The sequence below is a fragment of the Taeniopygia guttata genome, chromosome 21 (assembly GCF_048771995.1).
Source record: "Taeniopygia guttata chromosome 21, bTaeGut7.mat, whole genome shotgun sequence".
Lineage (NCBI taxonomy): Eukaryota > Metazoa > Chordata > Aves > Passeriformes > Estrildidae > Taeniopygia > Taeniopygia guttata.
Genome location: NC_133046.1, coordinates 177,525 through 200,693, shown reverse-complemented (window position 1 = coordinate 200,693; position 23,169 = coordinate 177,525). Strand labels below are relative to the sequence as shown.

At 46.3% G+C, this 23,169-nt stretch overlaps 2 protein-coding genes, 1 long non-coding RNA gene and 2 other non-coding genes across 9 annotated transcripts; 3 read left to right on the top strand and 2 right to left on the bottom strand.

Annotated features, from left to right (window-relative positions):
- The first annotated feature begins 471 nt into the window (after positions 1–471).
- LOC140680433 (uncharacterized) lies at positions 472–12,507 on the top strand. Its single transcript, XR_012051714.1, has 2 exons — positions 472–1,642; positions 3,199–12,507. It is a non-coding gene; the product is annotated as an uncharacterized lncRNA (long non-coding RNA).
- Positions 6,399–6,471, top strand: MIR200B (microRNA mir-200b). Its single transcript, NR_049128.1, has one exon. It is a non-coding gene; the product is annotated as a microRNA mir-200b (primary transcript).
- On the top strand, positions 7,814–7,906 carry MIR200A (microRNA mir-200a). Its single transcript, NR_049067.1, has one exon. It is a non-coding gene; the product is annotated as a microRNA mir-200a (primary transcript).
- TNFRSF18 (TNF receptor superfamily member 18) lies at positions 9,260–15,319 on the bottom strand. 3 transcript variants are annotated; one of them, XM_030289563.4, is made up of 6 exons: positions 14,145–14,641; positions 12,920–13,054; positions 12,686–12,773; positions 12,033–12,121; positions 11,173–11,313; positions 9,260–10,555 (listed from the first exon to the last, which is right to left on the bottom strand). In XM_030289563.4, exons 1-6 carry the CDS (start codon positions 14,290–14,292, stop codon positions 10,416–10,418), a joined length of 741 nt encoding a protein of 246 aa, XP_030145423.4. In that variant the 5' UTR covers positions 14,293–14,641; the 3' UTR covers positions 9,260–10,415. The 3 variants fall into 3 exon arrangements, 1 of the variants encoding a protein (XP_030145423.4); XR_012051712.1 differs by having other exon boundaries at positions 11,173–12,121; positions 14,145–15,319; XR_012051713.1 differs by having other exon boundaries at positions 11,173–12,121; positions 12,920–13,077; positions 14,145–14,296.
- A 1,604-nt stretch (positions 15,320–16,923) lies between these two features.
- TNFRSF4 (TNF receptor superfamily member 4) lies at positions 16,924–23,091 on the bottom strand. Of its 3 annotated transcripts, XM_030289557.4 has the most exons (7): positions 22,162–23,091; positions 21,025–21,147; positions 20,144–20,254; positions 19,481–19,547; positions 18,664–18,986; positions 18,173–18,298; positions 16,924–17,514 (listed from the first exon to the last, which is right to left on the bottom strand). In XM_030289557.4, the coding sequence occupies exons 1-7, from the start codon at positions 22,298–22,300 to the stop codon at positions 17,444–17,446; spliced, it is 960 nt and encodes a 319-aa protein (XP_030145417.1). In that variant the 5' UTR covers positions 22,301–23,091; the 3' UTR covers positions 16,924–17,443. The 3 variants fall into 3 exon arrangements, with proteins under 3 accessions (XP_030145417.1, XP_041576411.2, XP_041576412.2); XM_041720477.2 differs by having other exon boundaries at positions 16,924–18,298; XM_041720478.2 differs by lacking the exon at positions 21,025–21,147 and having other exon boundaries at positions 16,924–18,298.
- Between the last annotated feature and the right edge of the window lie 78 nt (positions 23,092–23,169).

The window sequence follows — 23,169 nt, the reverse complement described above, 5'->3', positions numbered from 1 at the left end:
TTCTTTTAAATGCTTTCGTTTTAAATGTTTTGCTTTTAAGTGCTCTTCTTTTCAATGTTTTTATTTGAAATGAGGAGAACTCAGAGCCCTGAAGGGCCTCTAGGAGAGGAATTTGGGATATGGGATGGAGGGACAGAACACAGGGAATGGGTTTGGGCTGGGTAAGGTCAGGATTAGGCGGGAAATTGGGAGGAAATTGTTCCTTTTGAGGGTGGATTTGTCAAAGCTTAGGGGGTGTACGAGGAGGGGTAGAGCTCAGAGCCCTTCCAGGGCCTAAAGGGGCTTCAAGAGAGGGATTAGGACAAGGAATAAGACAGTGGGAAAGGTTTGGTGTGGATAAGGCCAGGTTTAGATGGAATATTTGAAGGAAACTGGGGGGAAATTGGGAGGAAATTGTTCCTTGTGAGGGCAGCAAGGCTTTGGAGAGGATTTGGTATAAATTTTAAGGGGTGCAGGAGGAGGGGGAGAGCTCAGAGCCTAAAGAGGCTCCAGGAGAGGGACTGGGGACTAGGAATAAAACAGTGGGTTTGGTGTGGAATGAGGGCATGTTTAGGTGGGAAATTGGGATGAAATTGTTCCTTATGAGGACAGTGAGGCCTCAGCCTGAGAATCTGGAAGTGTCCATGGCCGGTTTGGAGCACCCTGAGATGGTGGAAGGTCCCTCCCCACAGCCTGGGCTGACCCTGGATCTCCAACGTCCCTTCCAGGGAATGGTTTGGTGTGGAATAAGGGTGGGATTACGTGGGAAATTGGGAGGAAATTGGGAGGTAATTGAGGGCAGTGAGGCCTTGGCCTGAGAATTCGTGGCTGCCCCATTCCTGGAAGTGCCCAATGCCAGTTTGGAGCACCCTGAGGTGGTGGAAGGTCCCTCCTCACATCCTGGGCTGACCCTGGATCTCCAATGTCGCTTCCAGGGAATGGTTTGGTGTGGAATGAGGGCAGGACTAAATGAGAAATTGGGAGGAAATTGAGTGCAGTGAGGTCTCTGCCTGCAAACCTGGAGGTGCCCAAGTCCAGCTTGGAGCACCCTGGGCTGGTGGAAGTTCCCTCCCCACACCCTGGGTGACCCTGGATCTCCAACGTCCCTTCCACCCCGCCAAAGCTGGGGCAATAAGCCAGCCTTTGTTAGGCCGGGCCCAGCCCCGGCGCTCGGTGGCCGCTCCCCAGGGCCAGGACACACCTGTTGGCCACGGGGCCGCGGGATTGGCTGGCCCCGGTGCACCTGCGCGGGGAGGGGTGAAGGCTCCATGTAAGACGAGCCTTGGCCTCGCTCCCCAACCATCCCTCCTCAATTCCAGCTCCAACACGCAGCTCCTGCGAGCGCCCAGCTTGGCCCAGCCCTTCCTGGGCCTGCTTTATTCCCCTTTTTTAAAACTGGGTTTATTTTTCTTTTTAAGCTCCGTTTCAGCAGCCTAACGAGGTGTAGTAGTGTTGTTTTTCCAGGTCTGGCTGAGGTTTTGTCACCCTTCGCTCCAGCGCTTGTTTCCTCGAGAAATCCAAGGTCGCCTTTTCCGGCACGCGGAAGAGGAAAACTCTCCTGGCTTCTCATCCTCCCAAAATTCCTTCCCTACCTGGAGGCTGAGCTGGATTTGGGAGAAGCTCCCAGCACTGAAGTTTTTCCCTGGATTTCGTGCTGGTCCTGGTAAGATCCAAAGTATCCAGGTAGAGCGGGGAGGGAGAAACAATGGGATTTATGGCGCGCGAGAACGACTTCTTGGAGGGCTTTCCCTACTTTTTCCATGGATATTCCTTCTCTCCACTTCACTTTCGCTGGGATTCTGCCCTTTTTTCTCTTCCTCCTTCTCCCCCCGGGTGGATTGGAGAGGGTTTTGTTGGACAGATCAGGTTTTGTGTGCGCTGGGGGAGGGGAGGGCAGCGCATGAATCCAAACGTTCATTTTACAACCAGTCCAACCAGTCAGGGCAGCTCCAAGCAGATCCAGAGCCAGGAGGAGGAGGAGGAGGAGGAGGGAGATGAGGGGGAAAAGCTGCTGGCAGCCAGGTGTCAGGGAGAGGTGGGGATAAAAGGGAAATCCCATTAAAATCCCATTAATATCCCAATAAAATCCATAGGAAACCAGCGTGGAATTGAAGGAGGTTCTTCCAATATTCCTGGATTTTGGAATCTTTGGGTATAAGGGAGGATTTCCCAGTTTTCGACTAAGAGTGAGGATTCAAAATCTGGGTTTGCTGCTGGCTCTGAAAAAAAAAGGACTATCGGGAAAATCCCATTAAAATCCCATTAATATCCCAATAAAATCCTTAGGAAACCAGTGTGGAATTGAAGGAGGTTCTTCCAATATTCCTGGATTTCGGAATCTTTGGGTTTAATGGAGGATTTCCCAATTTTGGGAGTTAAAATTGTGATTTGAGTGTGCTGCTGCCCCTGAAATAAAGGAATATTGGAAAAATCCCATTAAAATCCCAATAAAATCCATAGGAAACCAGTGTGGAATTGAAGGGGGTTCCTCCAATATTCCTGGGTTTCGAAATCTTTGGGTTTATGGGAGGATTTCCCTGTTTTCAACTTAGATTGAGGATTAAATATGTGAGTTTGCTGCTGACTCTGAAAAAAAAAATAATATTGGGATAATCTCATTAAAATCCCAATAAAATCCATAGGAAACCACCGTGGAATTGAAGGAGGTTCTTCCAATATTCCTGGATTTAGGAATCTTTGGGTTTAAGGCATGATCTCCCAGTTTTGGGAGTTAAAGGCACAATTCGAGTTTGCTGCTGGTTCTGAGAAAACAGGAATATTGGGAAAATCCCATTAAAATCCCAATAAAATCTATATAAAACAAGTATAGAATTGAAAGGGGTTCTTTCAATATTTTTGGATTTTGGAATATTTGGATTTAAGGGAGGATTTCCCAGTTTTCGACTAAGTGAGGATTCCAAATCCAGGTTTGCTGTTGGCTCTGAATAAAAAAAGGAATATTTCGAAAATCCCATTAAAATCCCAATAAAATTTATATAAAACGAGCACAGAATTGAAGAGGGTTTTTCCAATATCTTTGGATTTTGGAATATTTGGATTTTAGGGAGGATTTCCCAATTTTGGGAGTTAAAGTCACAATTCTAGTTTGCTGCTTCCCCTGAAATAAAGGAATATTGGGAAAATCTGATGAAATCCCAATAAAATCCATAGGAAACCAGTAGAATTGAAGGGGGTTCTTCCAATATTTTTGGATTTTAGGGAGGATTTCCCAGTTTTGGACTCAGAAGGAGGATTCCAATCCCAGCTCGCCGCTGCCTCTGAGTAATGATTGCCACGTTTTAATGAGCTCTTTAATTACCCAGCGCTTTAACGAGCTCGCCTCACCCTCCTCGACCCCCATCCCGAATCGCTCGTTCTTCCTCCTCCCCACCCGAATTCCTTGACTCAGAGGGGATGGGATTGGCAATTTCCTGAGCAGAAGAAGAAAATTTGGGAATTTTGCTCGGATCCGAGCGGGCGCCGCGGAAAATTCCGGCTGCAGCCGGTGGCAGGAGGAGCCAGGAGCCATTTTGGGTTGGGTTTCTTGGTTCTTCCGCACCTCGGCCTTTTCTTGGCTTCTTCTTGGTGCCTGGAAAATCCAAATATTCCAATTTCGGTTTTATTCCGGTGCTGGATCCAACTGGGATCGGCTTTTTCTGAATTTTGGAGAATTTTCCTGAATTTTCAAGGAATTTCCTGATTTTCCCTGAATTTTGGAGGAATTTCCTGATTTTCCCTGAATTTTTGAGGAATTTCCTGAATTTTGGAGGAATTTCCTGGTTTCTCCTGGATTTTAGAGAAATTTCCTGGCTTCTCCTGAATCTTGGAGAAATTTCTTGAATTTTAGAAAAATTTCCTGGTTTCTCCAGAATCTTGGAGAAATTTCCTGGTTTCTCCAGAGTTTTTGAGGAATTTCCTAGTTTCTCCTGAATTTTTGAGGGATTTCCTGGTTTCTCCAGAATTTTGGAGAAAATTCCAGGTTTTCCCTGAATTTTAGAGAATTTTCCTGAATTTTTGAGAAATATCCTGGTTTCTCCTAAATTTTAGAGACATTTCATGGTTTCTCCTGAATTTTGGAGGAATTTCCTGGTTTCTCCAGAATTTTGGAGGAATTTCCTGGTTTCTCCAGAATTTTGGAGGAATTTCCTGGTTTCTCCAGAATTTTGGAGGAATTTCCTGGTTTCTCCAGAATTTTGGAGGAATTTCCTGTTTTTCCCTGAATTTTGGAGAGTTGGGCTCCAAAGGGAGTAAGGAGAAGTGAAATAAAGTGATTTTATTGCATTTTTGGGGAACGAGGTCAGGCCCTGGGTTCTTCCTCTAAATCCCATTTTTTGGGTTACAATTCCATTTCCAAATCCCCATTTTTTGGGTTGTAATTCCACTTTAAAATCCCATTTTTTGGGTTGGAATTCCATTGGAAATGTGGGTGAAAATTTGGGAGAGGGGTTTTGCTTTCCAGGAGGATTCTTGGGAATTCTGCCAGGTTTGGGAATGGATTTGTGGGATTTTAAACCCAGTTTTAAACCCAGTTGAAACCCAGTGTTAAACCCAGTTTTAAACTGGAATTAAACTTTTCCACGAGGAAAAACCTTCTGGAAAAAAGCACCTTGGAATTTCTGGTCTTTAAATCCCTCTCAAAATTCAAATTTTCAGCTGTTTTTGATTATTATATTAATTGAATATTATCCCATTTGTTTTAATATTATATTAATTATTTTTAATATTATATTAATTATTTTAAAGATTATATTAATATTTATGACCCCTTGATTTTTTTTGTGTTTATATCCCTCTCAAAATTCAAAATTTCACCTATCTTGGATGGTTTTATTAATGATTTGAATATATTAAGTATTTTAAATATAATCCTTATTTATATTTATATTTATATTTATATTTATATTTATATTTATATTTATATTTATATTTATTCATGTATATTGTATTAATATTTAATGTTTGTATTCGTACCTATATTTATATTTAATATTTATAATTATATTTAATAATATATATTTTAATTTATGTTTATAATTTAATATTGATATTGATATCATTATTCTATTTATTATTCTATTTATATTTATAATCTATACTCATTTTTTCTTCTATTTTTTCTATTATTACTATTATTCCACATAATAATATAATATAATTAAATATTTTCAATAATATTATTTTTATTTTAATTTAACAACAGTAAATATTATATAGTATTGTAAATATTTATTATTTGATCATTTCAATATTATTAATAATAATTTTATTTACATTTAATTAAAATCTGGCACTTTTGGGTTAATGGAAACAAAATTCCAGCAACCAAAATGGTGCAGAATTCTGGAAAAATCCTCAAAATCAGCAGCAGGATTTGGTTAATTATTAATTAATTAATTGTTAATTAATTGCTAATTAATTAAGGAAAGCCCAAGGATTCCAGGGGGAATGAAATGAAAAATTCTGGAATCTCAATTCCACTCAAAACTAAGAATTTTGGGGTATTTTTAATGAGATTTTTTTACCCCAGATCCCACCCAAAACTCAGAGTTTTGGGGTATTTTAAAGGAGATTTTTCAATCTAAATCCCACCCAAAATTTGGATTTTTTGGGGTATTTTAAAGCATTTTGTTCTAATTGCAATTAAATCTTGGGGTATTTTTTGGTAATTATTATTATTATCATCATAATCATTATTATTATTCAGTATCATAATAATTCATATAATTATAATTCTTATTTTCATTATTAATATTTTCATTGTCAATTATTCATTACTGTCACTACTAAATTTATTCTTATTTTATTTTTTATCACATTATTTTTACTCTATCATTTTTTATTCTATTATTCTATTATTTTTTTTAATCACATTTAAATATTCTATGTATTTTTGGAAATAGATTAGTATTAGTATTAGTATTAGTATTTTCATTATTTTAATTATTATTATTAATTATTATTATTCCATATCATAATTACTATAATTATTATAAATTTTTCTTCTCATTATTAATATTTTAATTGCCAATCATTCATTCCTATCACTACTAAATTTATTATTATTTTTTATCACATTATTTCTACTCTATCATTTTTTTATTCCATTCTTCTATTTTTTATCATATTAATCTATTTTATTATTTTTTATCCCTTTATTTTCATTCTCTCAACCCATAACCAACAGACACCAGAGCTGGGCTTTATCATTAAGCCCCGCCTAACAAAGCCAGGTTTAAACCTTCCAAAATCCTTTTGTAGCAGACCACAGAATTTTGGGCTGTTTTTTCCATATTTCTCACTGAAAACCACAAAAAAAGCGCCAAAATCCAACAGAAAACCATTCCAGGGTGGATTTTTCCCAAAATTTTTTTATTTTTTGCTTGAAAAAATTCCGAATTTGGGACGTGCTGAGATGTCCTCAGCATCTTACTGGGCAGCATTGGATGATCCATGCCGCTCTAATACTGCCTGGTAATGATGATGAAGGCTCTTCCTGAGCACCGCGCCCGCAGCGTCCCCGCCGGGGCCTAAGCCCGGCCTAAGCAGCCCCGCCTTGCGCCGCAAAGGTGAGCTCGGATCGACCCCCAAGCTCTGAACTTCAGGCCGGGTTTAGCCTTGGGAAATCTGAGTTCTCACAGAGGAAATCCCTGCGAGGGATAAACCCAGTTTAAGCGACCCCGCTTTGTGTCACAAAGTCCTGCCCAGATGAAGCTTTGAGCTCCAGGCCGGGTTTAGCTTTGGGGAATCTGAGTTCTGCGTGGCAAACACAACGTCCCCGGCGCGGCTTAAGCCCAGTTTAAGCGGCCCCGCTTTGCACCGTGCACAGATCAACGCCCGAGCTTTGAGTTCCAGGCTGGGTTTAGCGTTGGGAAATCTGAGTTCTCATGGAGGAAATCCTGGCATGGGATAAGCCCATCTTAAGTGTCCCTGCTTTGTGCCCTGCCCAGATCAACCCCTGAGCTTTGAGTTCCAGGCTGGGTTTAGCCTTGGGATATCTGAGTTCTCATGGAGGAAATCCCCACGTAGGATAAGCCCAGTTTAGGAAAAAAACCGTGGATGGGGTGCAGCAAAAAATGCAGAAATTGTCCCAAAAATCAGGAATATCCAGCGGGGAAGGGGCTTTGGGAGCGAAGGAAATGCAGGAATTCTGCCCCAAAAGTGGGGTTTTGTGCCTTTTGCTCACCGGGAATTCCCAGGGAAGATTTGATTGGAAAGGAATGGTGGGATTGCCTTGGTCGTTTGCGTTAAGTCAGGCTTAATTTCCTGTTTCGCTTTTAGATCTGTATTAAATCAGGCTTAACTTCGTGTCTTAAATCAGGCTTAACTTCATGCCTTAAACCAGGCTTAACTTCATGGTTTTATTCTGGATCTATATTAATGCAGGCTTAGTTTCATCCTTCTCTTTTAGAGCTCTATTAAGTCAAGTTTAACCTCATCTTTCTCTTTCTGATTTTTCTTAAGTATGGTTTAACCTCCTGGTTCTTGTTTATATCTGTCTTTACCCCTTGCTAAATTAGGCTTGACCTCATATTTCTTTTTTAAATCTGCCTTAAACCAGGCTTAACCTCTCTGTTTCAACCTCTCCTAAATCAGTTTTAACCTCACATTCTTCTTCTTGTCCTGCCTTAAGCCAGGCTTACCCCTTATTTCCACTTTAAACCTCAACTCAATAGCTTTTTATGCTCTTTTCCCCCCAAACCCGCCACGATTTCAATTCCTCCTTCCCCGAAGCCCGTTTTCTTTGTGTACCCGTGGCAAATTCCCAAGGAATTTGGGTTTTTCCTGGAATCCCGGCCTCCCGAAGAACCCGGAATTGCTGATTCCCGCCGCTGCCGGACTTGCTGGTCCTCTGTGGGCATCTTACTAGACAGTGCTGGATTTGCTGCCTCTACTCTAACACTGTCTGGTAACGATGTTTAAAGGGTGATCCAAACCGCTCCGGCCCAAAATTCCAGCCAGGCCGGGATTTTCCGGGATTTGCCAGCATTTTTCACAGGGTAAGAATGGATCTGGGGACAACGGGGAGGATCCAGCCAGGGAAAATCAGAATTAAAATCAAAATATTCCCTGGGAATTGGTGGAGGCGATGCTGGGTATTAGGCTGGGTCTAACATCCCAAATCCAGAATTTTCCCATCCCAACCAGGGTTTTTCCCATCCCAAATCCAGGGGTTTTTCCAGGATTTTCTGGGATTTTCCACAGGGTACAGATGGATTTGGGGACAATGAGGAGGGCCCAGCCAGGGAAAATTTGAATTGGAATCAAAATATTCCCTGGGAATTTCCATCCCAAAATTCCTCCTGATTCCCATTTTCCATCCCCAAATTCCTCCTGATTCCCATTTTCCATGCCAAAATTCCTCCTGATTCCCATTTTCTATGCCAAAATTCCTATGGATTCCCGTTTTCCATGCCAAAATTCCTCCTGATTCCCATTTTCCATCCCAAAATTCCCCCCAATCCCAGATTTCAGTTCCTTTCTGGCAGTTCCCACATTCCTGAGCCCAGAACTTTCCATGGCATTCCAAGGATTTGATCTGGGATTAAATCCCAGCCCCATGAGCTTTTCCCTTCCCTCACTCTAAATTCCAAATTAAACTGGGTCTAGCGACCCAAAAATATTGGGAATTAAAGTATTTTCCAAATCCCTCCCAACCCAAACCAGTCTGGAATTCTTTTCCCTCATCCCTGAAAAACTTCAACCCCTTTCCCTGCTAAAATCAGTGGATAATCAGGGGAAAATGGAATTAATTGCTCCGTAATTAAAATTAAAAATGGCTCATCCTTAAAAATATTCCAAATTAAAATGATAATTCCAAAAAAATTCCCCCAATGTGGAGAGCTCGGGAGAAGCTGCCCCAAATCCTGCCTGGAGCGAGCCTGGGAAGATGAAATTCCCAGGAAAAGCAGGAAAAGGAGGAAGCAGAGTGGGGATTAATTAAAGCCTGGTGATTAATTAAGGCTCGGTGTTAATGAGTGACTATTCCTGGAGGCCCAGGGGGAAATGGGGGAGGAATTCTGGGAATTGGATTAGAACAAAGCCATAAATCCCTGGAATTGGGCCCATCCCCCCCCCCCCCATAAATCCCTGGGATTGGGGCCCATCTTTTGGGTGGAAGTAAAGCTGATCTTTAGATGGAAATAAAGCTGAGATTTGGGTGGAAATTAAGCCCAGCTTTGGTGAGATTAAGACCATCTTTGGGTGTAATAAAGCCGAGCTTTGGTGGAATTCCGTGGCTTTTTTTTGGGTGTTTTTCCCATTCCCAGATCTGGATCTCTGCTCCTGGAGGGAGGAATTTCAATTCCTCAAAAAATGGGATTTTATTTTTTCCCTCTTTTTCCTTTCCCAGTCGTTGTCCAGGGGAGCATTCCCAGAACTCCCAGCCCAAAATCCAGGGATCATCCAGTAGAGGTTGAAATCCATGGGCAATTCCCCTGAAATTCCGGGAATTTCAACAGATTACCAGGAGCAGCTCATCCTGGATTATCCATAATTATCAATAAGATGTTGGCACTGCCATCTCCACAGGGGGTCAGCCCAAAAAACTTCCCAAACCTGCTGGAATTCCATCAAAAATCTTTGACTATCTGAAGCAGGAAGGGTCCCAGAGGGATCAGAAGTGCCCAAATCCTGCCTCAGAACCTTCTCCAGGATTTTTGCCCATTCCCTTCATTTTTCCAGAGCTCTGAGGATTTCCTGGATGATCTTTCCTCCCTTTTCCCCCCGATTTTCCTCGGAAGGAAAATCCCTGCTGGCACAGCAGGAGCTTCCCAAGGGACTCTTGGGGTGGGAGCAGGAATGGGGTCGGGAGACGCTGGGATGGGGTCGGGAATGACCCAAGCAGGGCCGCTGGAAAATCCAGGGGAAAGCAGGAATGTGGGAAAAGCAGGAACATGGGAAAAACAAATGAGGGAAAAGCAGGAGATGTGGAAAAGCAGGAATGTGGGAAAAGGAGACGTGGGAAAAGCAAATGTGGGAAAAACAAATGTGGGAAAGGCAAATGTGGGGAAAACAGGAAATCTGGGAAAAGGAGATGTGGGGAAAGAAGGAATGTGGGAAAAGCAGATGTGGGGAAAGCAGGAATGTGGGGAAAGCAGGAATGTGGGAAATCAGGAGATCTGGGAATTCAGGAGCTGTGGGAAAAGCAAATGTGGGGAATCAGGAGCTGTGGGAAATTCAGGAAATGTGGGAATTCAGGAGCTATGCTCACGACTCCCACTCCTGGAAATCAGGATATCCCAGGAAATCCCTGCTCCCTCCCTCCTGCACCAACACCAGCAGGATTTATCCCGAAATCCCAGCTTTTTTTAGGGAAAACCAAATCCAAAGGCACCCTGAAGCCACTCCTCTCCATCGGGAGGAACGCCGCCTCTCCCCATACGTGTTTTTTTGGGAATTCCAGCCCCGCATTCCCGGCGATCCCGGAGTAGAAGCCGCTATCGGAGCTCGCTGTAGATTTTCAGGGAGAGGATGGAAAGCTTTTCCTGGGATTTGTCGCCGTGCTCCTCCTCCGGGAATTGGATGCTGTAGGATTCCTCCACCTGGGGCCGCTGGAATGTGGGGCCGGGATCGGCGTCTGGGAATGAGGAAAACTCAGGAAAACTCAGCCGGGAATTCCAGGAATTCCGGCCAGGATGTGGGACACTCCCACCTCCTCCCCACCACCAGGCTGTGGGATTTTGGGATAGGATGGATTCCCAGGGATTTTGGGATGATCCCGTTCTGTCCCATCCCAATTCCCGCCATTCCAGCGAGCTCCAAGGATAATTCCAGGGATTCAGAACCTCTCTGGGAAAGCCATTCCAGGAATTCCATCCCAAATCCCACCGCACCCTGCCCTGGGCCAGGAATGTGGGCCGGGATGTGATCCCAGGAACCTGCACCAAATCCTGCAGTAAATACGGATTGATCCCACTGATCCCGTCCTTTATCCCACTCAGATTTTATCCCATCCATTCCCAGATTTTATCCCATCCCCTCCCAGATTTTCTCCCAGCCATTCCAGGATTTTTTATCCCATCCAATCCCAGATTTTATCCCACCCATTCCCAGATTTTTCCCAACCAATCTCGGATTTTTCCCCAGCCATTCCCGGATTTTATCCCGTCCATTCCCAGATTTCTCCCACCCAACCCCGGATTTTTTATCCCAGCCATTCCCGTATTTCTCCCGCCAATCCCGGGTTTTTCCCACCTGCGGGCGGGCGCTTCCCGCTCCCGTGCAGGCTCCAGATGCAGAAGTGCAGCAGCAGCGTCAGCAGCAGCAGCGCGAACACGGCCGCGGCCACCAGCGCCGCCAGCACCGGGCTGGAGCGCGGCTCCGGCCCCGGCCCGGCTGCAATTAACGGCATTTAATTAGTTTTAGTTAATTAAAAACCGAGCGATGCCGGGGCTGGGGTCTACTCCCGGGGAGGGCAGGGAGGGATATTGGGGTTCTGCAGGAAACACGGGAGGTGGGAGAGGCTCGGAGGGGAGGGAATTGGGGAGGGGGGTGGGAAAAGGGAAAAGGAAAAGGGAAAAGGGAGGAGGGAAAGGGGGAGGTAAAAGGGAGGAGGGAAAAGGAGAAGAGGAAAGGAAGAAGGGAAAGGGGGAAAGGGAAAACGGAAGAGGGAAAGGGAGGAGGGAAAGGGGAAAAGGAGAAATGGGAGAAGGGAAAAGGGGAAAAGGGGAAAGGAAAAGAAAGGGAGTGGGGAAGGACATGAAAAGAGAGGAGGGGGAGAAGGAGGCAAAGGAAAAGAGAGGGAAGAGGAAAAGGAAAGAGGAAATGGGATGAGGAAGAGGAAAGGGAAGATGGATGGGAAAGAGGAAAGCGAAAAAAGAGGGAAGAGGGAAAAGGAAATGGGAAAGGAAGGGAAAGGGAAGATGAAAAGGAAGAGGAAACAGAAGAAGAAGAAGGAGAAGGAGAAGGAAAAGGAAAAGGAGAAAGCAGCAATGTTTTTGGGAGCAGCCCCCACTTCCCAGGCAGATTTTCTGGGAAGGCAGGGAGGGTGAGGAAGGGGGAAGGTGAGGAAGGTGAGGAAGAGCAGGAGAAGGGAATTTTGGGGACTGGGGTACCTGGCTGTGGGGCCGTGCCCGGGACGCTGCACTCGGAGTCGTGGCTGCTGTTCCCCACCCGCAGTGTGACGAGGCCGCTGCTCTCACAGCTGCAAGGGACAGTGTTCGGAATTCTTGGAATTCCCGCAATTCCCGGAATTCCCACCTGCCTTCCACCCTCTCCTCCTCCCGACGTTTTGCCCCTCTCAGGGGAGCTTTGCGGGCTTTGAGTCCTTTTGGTTTTCCATGGATTTCCCTGCTTGGAATAATTTTTCCAGCACTTTAGGCGAGTTTAAGATGGGCTTAAACTCTACCTCGAGACTGAGAAATGCCAGGTTTTGCTCAATTAAAAATTCATCAATTAATCTCATGGCGATCCTCTTGGATTCAAATTGAATTTTTAATGGCAGTATTGAATATCTTGACTGATATTTCAATATTAATTTTTTTTTTTTTCCCAAATTAGGGGAATATCAATAAACCCATACGCAGGCCATTATTGGTATTGGTATTGGTATTATTGTTATGTCTGTTTTCAAAGCAGGGAAGCAATTACTGATAATTGGTTATTGATTACTGATGACTGATTATTGGGTATTGATTATGATGATTGGTTAGTGATTACTGATGACTGATTATTGGGTATTGATGATCAGTTATTGGCTGCTCCGTACTCAGTCCAGTTGCGGCACCAGCTGCCCCTGCTGCTGGAGTAGGTGCCGTTCTCGCAGGGTTTGCACTCAAACTGGAAATTCACGGATCCTGCAGGGAAAAGGGATGGGAATGGCTGAGAGCCTGAATTTGGGGACAGCTGCTGGCAGCACGGCCAGGGCGGCTCCTCTTCCCTGCCCCAATCCCATTCCCTGCCCCATTCCCGATCCCAAATCCCGATCCCAGATCCCGGTTACCGATGCGGGCAGGCTCGCGGCCAGGCGGGCAGTGCGGCAGTGCCCGGCAGAACTGGCAGGGCTCGTCGGCGCAGCTGTGCCCCGGGGGACATTTGCAGTCGTGGTCCTGCGCCGCCACGCAGGGCGCCGGGTTTCCTGCGGGAATTCCAGAGGGGTTCCTGTTCCAGAGGGGTTCCCGTTTCAGAGGGGCTCCCCTTCCAAAGGGATTCCCATTCCAAAGAGATTCCAGTTCCAAAGGGATTCCCGTTCCCCCTTCCAAAGGGATTCCCGTTCCAGATTCCCCTTCCAAAAGGATTCCCCTTCCAAAGGAATTCCCCTTCCAAAGGGATTCCTGTTCCCCTTCCACAGGGATTCCCGTTCCCTAGGAATTCCCGTTCCCAGGGAAAGGCAGAGCAGGAGGTGGTGCTTCCAGACACAGGGAAGGTTCTGGAGTAGCGGGATCCCAAAATTCTCCCTCCCATCCCCAGGAACAAGAGCTTTCCTGGGAAAGGGATCCCAAACATCTCCCTCCCATCCCAGGGAACAAGAGCTTTCCTAGGAAAGGGATCCCAAAATTCTCCCTCCCATCCCCGGGAAAGAGAGACACAATTTACACACAATTTACACATAATTTACATGCATTTACACTCAATTTATACACATTTACACACAGTTTGCACAAAATTCACCCCCATTTACACACAAGTTACACAGGATTACCCACATTTACAGACAATTCCCCCCCATTTACACACAATTATTTCCATTTACACACAATTATTTCCATTTACACACAATTTCCACACAATTCCCACATTTAAACACCATTCACCCCCATTTACACAGAAGTTACACCCAATCCCCCCATTTACCCATAATTTACACACATCACATACCATTACTCACAATTCACCCTCATTTCCACACAAGTTGCAAACAAGTTACCCACAATTTGCACACAGCACATACAACTACACAAAATTCACCCCATTTCCCTACACTTGACTCTCAATTTCTACACATCACGTACAATTACACAGAAGTTACACACAATTCACACACATCAGACACAATTACATACAATTACCCACACTTTACACACAAATTACCCACAATTTTCACGCATCACATACAATTACCCACACTTTACACACAATGTACCCCACACTTTACACACAATTTACCCACACCACACACTTTACCCACACTTTACCCACCCTTTACCCCCACTGCCCCGTTCACTCACGTCCCTTCCAGGTGCATCTGGGGCAGCACTTGGTGCCGCCTCCCCACACGGGCCGGAGCTCCCTGTCCTGGCAGCTCCCGGCGGCGCCCGGCGGTGCCCAGTGCCCAGCCAGCAGCGCCAGCAGCGCCAGCAGCCACGGCCGGGACATGGCCAGGCAGGGCCACCTCAGCTGGCGGTGGCACCTCAGCTGGCAGTGGCACTTCAGCTGGCGGTGGCACCCCACTGACACTGCCACCTCAGCTGGCTGTGACAACTCTGTCCTGGCAATGCCACCGCTCTGGCACTGCCACCCTGTCCTAGCAATGTCACCCTGTCCCGGCAGTGCCACCCTGTCCCGGCAGTGCCACCCTGTCCCGGCAATGCCACCCCTCTGGCAATGTCACCCTGTCCCGGCAGTGCCACCCCTCTGGCAATGCCACCCCTCTGGCAATGTCACCCTGTCCCGGCAATGCCACCCCTCTGGCAATGTCACCCTGTCCCGGCAGTGCCACCCCTCTGGCAATGCCACCCCTCTGGCAATGTCACCCCGTCCCGGCAGTGCCACCCCTCTGGCAATGCCACCCCTCTGGCAATGTCACCCTGTCCCGGCAATGCCACCCCTCTGGCAATGTCACCCTGTCCTGGCAGTGCCACCCTGTCCCCGTCCCATCCCCGTCCTCACTGAGGCCCCAGAGGAGCCAACGGGGTTTTTGTGGCCGCGCTCTTCCTGTGCTGAGCTGGGGGGGTGGGAGGAGCTGGGCTCAAAGGGCAGCGGGGGGCAGGGCAGGGGGGACCCCAAAAATGGGTTTGGGGTTGGGAGGAAATGCCAAAAATGGGTTTGGGGTGGGGAGTGACCCCAAAAATGGGTTTGGGGTGTGGGGAGGGGACCCCAAAAAGGGGGTTTGGGGTGGGGGAGACCCCAAAAATGGGTTTGGGGTGGGGGGAGTTCGAGGGGGGAAATTTGGAGGGGTGCTGGGAGGGAGGTGGAAAATCGGCTCCAGGCAGAGATTCCTGCTGGGCCCGGACACCTCCTGGGAATTCCATCCCAGCCACAAATTCCCTGGGAATTCCATCCCAGCCTGAAACCCCCTGGGAATTCCATCCATGGATCCATCCATCCCTCCCTAAAATTCATCCCAACTTCCCTCTGGCAAGAACCTTTCCTAAACCCATCCCAGCCTCTCCCAAACCCATCCCAACCTTCCCTAAACCCATCCTAACCCTCCCTAAAGCCATCCCAACCTTCCCTAAACCCATTCCAACCTTTCCTAAAGCCATCCCAGCCTCTCCTAAACCCATCCTAACCTTCCCTCATGCCCGCCCCCCATTTTCTGTCTTTATTTCTCTTTTTTTCCGCCCTTTGGGGATTTTTTGCTGCTCTTGCCCTTTGAGGCCCCGTCAGGTGACGGAATTTTCCACTCAGCGCTCCCGGAGCCGGAGTCAGCGCTGACCTTTGGCGTTTTGGGCCCAGTTTTATCGGATCGATCGGGTTTTATCATTGGCTCGATCACCTCGCCGCGGCGGCCGCGGGCTTTTCTCGGCAGCTCCGCTGACATTTCCCCTCTGTGCTTGCCTCGCTCGCTTCCCGCCCCAGAAAAATCCTTCACGCGGAGAGGTGCTGCTCTTTAAGCTCCAAATTTGGGGGAATCCCAAAAAAAATCTGACATTCCCCAAAATCTGGAGTGAAACCCTCACCCTAAATCCATCAAAATCTCTGCATCCTTCCCAAAAATTCACTCCATGGGAAGATTTCTCTCTTTGGGCTCCAAATTTGGGGGAAATCCCAAAAATTCTGACATTCCCAGAAATCTGGAGTAAAATCCTCACCCAAATTCAAAAACAGAACACACCACCCCCCCCAAAAAAAAACAAACCACCCCAAAAAAAAGAAAACACCCCAAAAAAAGGAAAATACCGCCAGAAAAAGGAAAGCACCCAAAAAAAAAAAAAAAAAGGGAAAGCCATCCCAAAAAATCACCCCCCCAAAAAAATGAAAACAACCCCAAAAAAAGGAAAACATCCTAAAAAAATGAAATCACCCTAAATAAAAAGGAAATCACCCCAAAAAAGGGAACCCGCTCCGGGGCCTCACGTCAGCGGCGCTGGGACGTTGCAGACGCGGTTTCGGTTTCCTGACGCTGAATTTTGGCTGATTTTTTGCTGATTAGGGGAGAAAAGGAACCCCTGGCACAAAAAACTCACTCACAGGAGGATTTCAGAGTGGTTAGGCCCGGCTTAAACCTGGCTAGGCCCGGCTTTGAAATGATTTTCACCCCCCACGTGGAATTTCCGTTCCCACGGGTGAAATCCAGGGATGCTCCAGGATTTCTGAGGGGGAAAGAAATGTCCTTTAGGCTGGCTTTAAAGCCTTTAGGCCCGGCCTAAACAGGATGTTACTCACCGGACGGAGGCGGATGGAAAGGTTGGGGTGGGAGAGGGGGAAGGGCTGGAGAATTCCTGAGGGAGATTTCCATGGAAAAAATGGGAATTTTCCCCTTCAGGAATAGAATTCTTATCCAAGGAAAAATGGGATTTTTTTCACTCAGAAATACAATTTTTATCCAGGGAAGGATTTTTCCCTCAGAAATGCAATTGTTATCCAAGGAAAAATGGGATTTTTTTTCCCTCAGAAATACAAATAAACCCATCCCAACCTTTCCTAAACCCATCCCAGCCTTTCCTAAACCCATCCCAGCCTCTCCCAAACTAATCCCAACCTTTCCCTCCTCCCTCCCGAGGCCATCCCAGCTTCCTGCCGGAATTTCCTGTTCCCCCCCCCCCCCCCGCACACAAACCAGGATTGTTTTTTTCCGGAGTTTTATTCCCCAAATCCCACTTTGTACACGATACAAATGTTCCTATACACCGTATAAACCCCTCTGGATATGTATAACATATCAAAATTCCCAAATCTTCCAAATCCGTGGATTTAAACACCTCTTGGATCCCTGCACCCATTCCCTGCTGGATTTTTTGGCATATGCTCGCTACTGTGGACTCCAAATTCCTGTTTTTGTGGAGTTTTCTGTCAATATTTGGTGGGAAGATAATTCCTGAATAATTCAAAAATTCCATTTTTCTGGAATTTTCAAGGGAATGTTTCAAATTCAGCCAAAGGAGGCTTCGGGCTCCTCCCAGACATTCTAGAGTTTGGGATTTCCTCCCAAAAAATTCCTTTGCCAAATTTGTGGAAAAGCAATTAGAGAGGGAAAATTCATTTCATGAAGTGTGGATTGAGTTAATTCCGATTTTAGAGCTCAGTTTTGCCACTTAGTCCCTAATTAGTCTCAGGCGGGGATGCAGGAGAGCCCAAAGCCGAGTCAGTTTTTGATGAGGCTGGAGTTGGAGTCTATCTGCTCCTCCTGGATGGGGATCCGGCAGCTGTTCCCCTCTGGAAAACAGGGAATTGTTCGGGATCAGGGAACAATCAAGGAACGGGCTCCCCCGGCCTTTGGCCTCCCCGCGGGCTCAGCGCCCGGCTGCGGCTCCGCGGGAACCCCGGGAATGCCAGAGCAGGGAGAGCCCACCCAGCCAGGGCCACTCGATCCCGGCTTCAGGCTCAGCTTGGTCACTTACACCGGGTTTTAAACTCCATTTTGCCACTTAATCCCAATTTCAGGCTCAGCATGGCCACTAAAACCTGGCTTTAAATACCATTTTGCCACTTAATCCCAGCTTCAGGCTCAGCTTGGTCACTTAAACCTGGCTTTAAACTCTGTCTTCCCACTTGATCCTGATTTTAGAACTCAGTTTTGCCATTGGATTAATTTTTTTGCAGGCTTTTTATCCCATAAAAAGGGAATCTCTGGATTAATTTTTCCAGGATTTTGATTCCAGAAAAAGGAACTCACTGGATCAAATTTTCCAGGATTTTTATCCCAGAAAAAGGGGAAGTCACTGGATTAAATTTTTTCCTGATTTTTTTTTTTTTTTTTTTAATCCTATAAAAAAGGGAACTCACTGGATTAAGTTTTCCAGGATTTTTATCCCAGAAAAGGGACTCTCTGGATTGTTTTTTCCAGGTTTTGATCCCAGAAAAAGGAACTCACTGTGCTGGCCGCTCCTGACAGGCCCATTCCGGGATTTTTTCCGTGCTGCCTGGACGATCAGGAGCAGGATGGAAATTCCACTCACCAGCAGCAGGAGCAGGCACAGCAGGAGCAGGGATAAAGAGCCTGGAATGGGAAGGGAAAAATTCCCTAAAAAAACGAAGATTCCTGGTGCTGCATGGAGTTCCCAGATTCCAGAGGGAGAATCCAGAACTCTGGGAATGCTGGGGAAATGTGGGATCCTGGAATGTGGGAAATACAGAAAGGATTTCTGAGAAAATGGGAATTCTGAGAAAATGAGAATTCCCAGGAATCTGGGATCCTGGAATATTGTGTGAAATCCAGAAAAGGATTCAGAGAAAATGGGATTTCCCATCCCAGGAAAGCAGCTTTCCATGGAATGTGGGATCCTGGAATGTTGTGTGAAATGCAGAAAAGGATTCAGACAAAATGGGAATTCCCATCCCAGCTGATTCCCTGCCCATCCTTACCCCATCCAGGCTCCGTGGGAACGCTGGGATCCCGACAGACTGCGGGGATCTCCCTAGGGCTGGAAGCTCTGGAGCTGTTTTCTGGGAATTCCGTGGGAAAGGGATCCCTGTTTTCTGGGAATTCTGTGGCAGAGGAAGCCCTTTTTCCCGGGAAGTCCGTGGGAAAGGGAGCCCTGTTTCCCGGGATTTCCGTGGGAAAGGGAGCCCTGTTTCCCGGGATTTCCGTGGGAAAGGGAGCCCTGTTTCCCGGGATTTCCGTGCCGCACTGGGCATCCTCTGTGCCCGTGCCAGCCTGGAGCGTGCTCTTCCCCAAAGTGCTGCAGCTGGAAAAGAAATTCCAGAGGTTTTTCCAACATGGAATGTATTCCTAAATCCCATCCCTGCAATCCCAATCTGTGCTTTATCCCTATAGGATTTTATCCCTACAAATGTAGGATTTTATCCCTGCAAATGTAGGATTTTATTCCTACAAATGTAGGATTTTATCCCTATAAATGTAGGATTTTATCCCTACAAAAACTGATTTTTTTCCTCCCCCAAAATGGACTTTTTTCCCCAAAAAACCAACTTTTTTTCCTCCCCCAGACAGGATTTTTTTCCTAAAAAAACACGATTTTTTCCTCCCCCAGAAAGAATTTTTTTCCCATTAAAAAACCAATTTTTTTCCCTCACCCAGAAGGGATTTTTTCCCCCCAAAAAACAATTATTTTCCTCCCCCAAAAGGTATTTTTTTTCCCCAAAAACCTGTTTTTTTTTCCTCACCCAGAAGAGATTTTTCCCAAAAAATGAGTTTTTTCCCCCAAAAAGGAATTCCTACTTGGTCCAAGGCTGGCAGTTCTCGTTCTTTCCTCTGGAGAAAGTCCCTGCAGGACATCGGGAACACTCTGGGGGGGAAAAAGGGATTTTCCAGCAGAATTCCCAGATTTATCCACTGGGAATTATCAGGGATTATCAATGATGGAAATTATCCTGGAAAGTGGCAGAATTCTCAGCAGAATTCCTAGATTTATCCTCTGGAAATTCTGGGAATTATCAGTTATGGAAATTATCCAAGGAAGTGGCAGAATTCCCAGATTTATCCACTGGGAATTCTGGATTATCCAAGACTCTGGATGTTATCTGGGAGGATCCCACAGTTCCAGCCAGGAATTCCTGCCACGTGGGAGGCAGGATTTTGGGAAGGCTGGCACATCCCAGAATTCCAAAGGGAATTCCAGCTGGCACATCCTGGACTCACTGCTTCTCAAGGGAATTCCAGACCCAACCCTTCCCAAGGGAATGCCAGACCCAATCCTTCCCAAGGGAATTCCAAATCCCAACTCCTCCCAAGGGAATTCCCGATCCCCGCTCACCCTTTCTCAGGGGAATCCCAGATCCCCGCTCACCCCTTCCCAAGGGAATTCCAGATCCCAACCCTTTCCCACAGGAATTTCCGATCCCCGCTCACCCATTCCCATAGGAATTCCCAATCCCCGCTCACCCTTTCCCAGGGGAATTCCAGGAGTGCCCCTGTCCGGCTGGAATCCCGCCCGGCAGGCACAGATCCTGTCCGAGGTTTTCTCACAGGGCTTCACCTCCACGCTGCCCTTCCCTGGCCAGGCCGAGATTCATTCATTAATTCCCTCATTAACAGCACCAATTAACACCTCAGGGCCATGTGCAGGAGCTGCACCATTCAGCAATTTAACTATTCATAATTAGTAATTAATTTAATGACTTCGTTGAGGACAGTGGTTTGCAGGTAGGACCTCTGGAGCAGCCCAAAGGGGGATTTTTTACCCCAAAATGGATTTTTTTCTCCACCAAAATAACCCAAAAAGGGGATTTTTTCCCCCAAAAATGCCCCAAGAAAGAAATTTCCCCCCCAAATGAGGAGGTTTTTGCTCAAAAAAGGGATTTTTCGCCCAAAATAGTATTTTTTCCTCAAAAATGCCCCCAAAAGGCATTCCTCCCAAAAGTGATTTTCCTGTCCAAAAAGGCATTTTTCCCCCCAAAATGGGATTTTTTCCCTCAAAAATTGGATTTTTTCCCCAAAAAAATGGATTTTTCCCCCAAAATGCCCCAAACCAAGCATTTTTCCCCACAAAATGGGTATTTTCCCTCAGAAATGAGATTTTTTCCAAAAAGAGGGATTTTTTTCCCTCAAAAATTGTTTCTTTTCCCTAAAAAAGGCTTTTCTTTTTTTTTTTTTCCCAAATGTGATTTTTCCCTCAGAAATATTCAGGGATTTTTTCCAAAAAAGGGGGGATTTTTTTCCCTAAAAAAGCAATTTTTTCCCCATCAAAAATTGGATTTTTTCCCAAAAAAAAGGGATTTTTTTCCCAAGAAAAGGGATTTTTTTCCCCCCATCCCAGCACTCACAGGCGTTGCAGACAGTGCAGCTGTGGCAGAGGCCATGGTGGTGCTGGGAGCTGAAATATCCGTCCTGGCAGGGCGAGCAGACGGTGTCCGCCGAGGCCGTGCAGCGGCTCCGCATCCTCTCCCCTAAAAACACCCAAAAATTGGGATTCAGTGGGGTCCTGAGGGGAAAAATCCTAAATTTCATCCTTTGGGACCGAACAATGTGTCACTGGCCTGGGGAGCACACGGGGTCAGCTGATTCCACATCCTCTCCCCTAAAACACACCCAAAAATCAGGATTCAGTGGGGTCCTGAGGGGAAAAATCCTAATTTTATCCTTTGGGAATAAATCAGGACTGGCGGGGATGGTGAGGGGGAAAATCCTAATTTTATCCTTTGGGAATAAATCAGGATTGGCTGGGATCATGACAGGAAAAATCCTAATTTTATCCTTTGGGATAAATCAGGATTGGCTGGGATCATGACAGGAAAAATCCTAATTTTATCCTTTGGGATAAATCAGGATTGGCTGGGATCATGACAGGAAAAATCCTAATTTTATCCTTTGGGAATAAAGCAGGATTGGTTGGGATCGTGACAGGAAAAATCCTAATTTTATGCTTTGGGAATAAATCAGGATTGGTTGGGATGGTGACGGTAAAAATCCTAAATTTCACCCTTTAGGATCAAACAGTGCCCACAATTTGGCAGTTCCTGGTTAGGAGAAAAATCACTGGAAGTTTGGCCAGAGGGGAAAAAAAAAAATCAACATTTAATGGAGTGGCTGAAAAGGGCTGGGGAGGGCTGAAGTTGGGGAAAATGCCCAAAATTTTTGTCCTAGTGGATCCCAAACATCCCTTCCAGAGTGTAGGATATTCCCCTAACTGAGGCATTTAGGAAGAAAAAAACATTAAAACGAAGTTAAAAATCACTCTCAAAAAGGAAGATTTTCCCGATTTTTTTTTGGTTTAAAACTTGTTTTTATCAGTCTAAAAACGTAGGTATTACATTAAAAAATAGGTATTGCACTAAAATCTCTATTCCACTAAGAAAAAAAAAAGAGATATTCCATTAAAAACCGGGTATTTCAGTAAGAAATAGGTATTTTACTAAGAAGCAGTTCCGAAGTGCGGCTCTGCCGTGGCGGCGGGCACTCACCGGGGGCGCAGTCGCTGCAGCATCGCTCGTGGAAGCGGTACTGGCGCTCCGGGCATTCCCAGCCCAGGGAAGCGGGAATGGGCACGGCCAGCAGCCAGCAGAACGCGGGGAGGTTCCAGGCAATCCTTGGAAGCGCCATCGCCGCCCTTCCCCTCAGGGCGCCGTTTCTCTCACGGCACGGACCCCGCACGGAGCCGAACCTTCACGGAGCTTTTCTTCTCACGGAGCCTTTCCCCTCACAGCACCGTCCCCTTCACGGCTCCATTCCCCTCAGAACACCTTTCCTTCCCCTCACTCACTGCTCCGTTCCCTTCACGCCACCGGCCCCTCAAAGCGCCTTTCCCTTTCCCCTCACGGCTCCGTTCCCTTCAGGACACCTTTCCTTCCCCTCACGGCAGCGCCGAGTGCAGGAACGGCTCCGGGCGGGGACACTTGAGGGAAATTCCCACTTTTCTCCACGCCCCTTCCCGCTCCCGGTTTGGGGTTTTTGGGCAGGAAAAGGAAATGCTGAGCTTGAAAAGGGTTAAAGGGGTAAAAGGAGCCCTCAAAGGAGGGGAATCCCGATGGGAATGGCTGGAAAAGCAGGGATGGAGGAGCGCTGGGGAGATACCCTGGCTGAGCCGGAATTCGGGAATTCCGTTTTCCAGGAACCCATTCACTTCTAGGAGAGCTCCCTGGCATCACTGAATCCACAAAATAGGTGAGAATTAAGGGAATTTCATTTTCCAGCCTATTAGAATTGGATCCAGGATCTCAATTTTCCAGCTGCCTGGAATCCAGCTTTACCTTCACCGACTCTAGAAAATACTGAGAAATTAGAGATTCCATGCTCATGTTATCCCAAAATCAAATTAGGATGGTGTCCTAAAAATCTCTTCATAGATAAATTACAATTATCAGCTGATTTTACTAGAATTTTTGTGTTTAAACTCATTTTATTGGAGATTATCCATGGAATTTATTCCTCTTATTTCCCCCCACCCCCCTGCCCCCCACCAAACTTTAAAA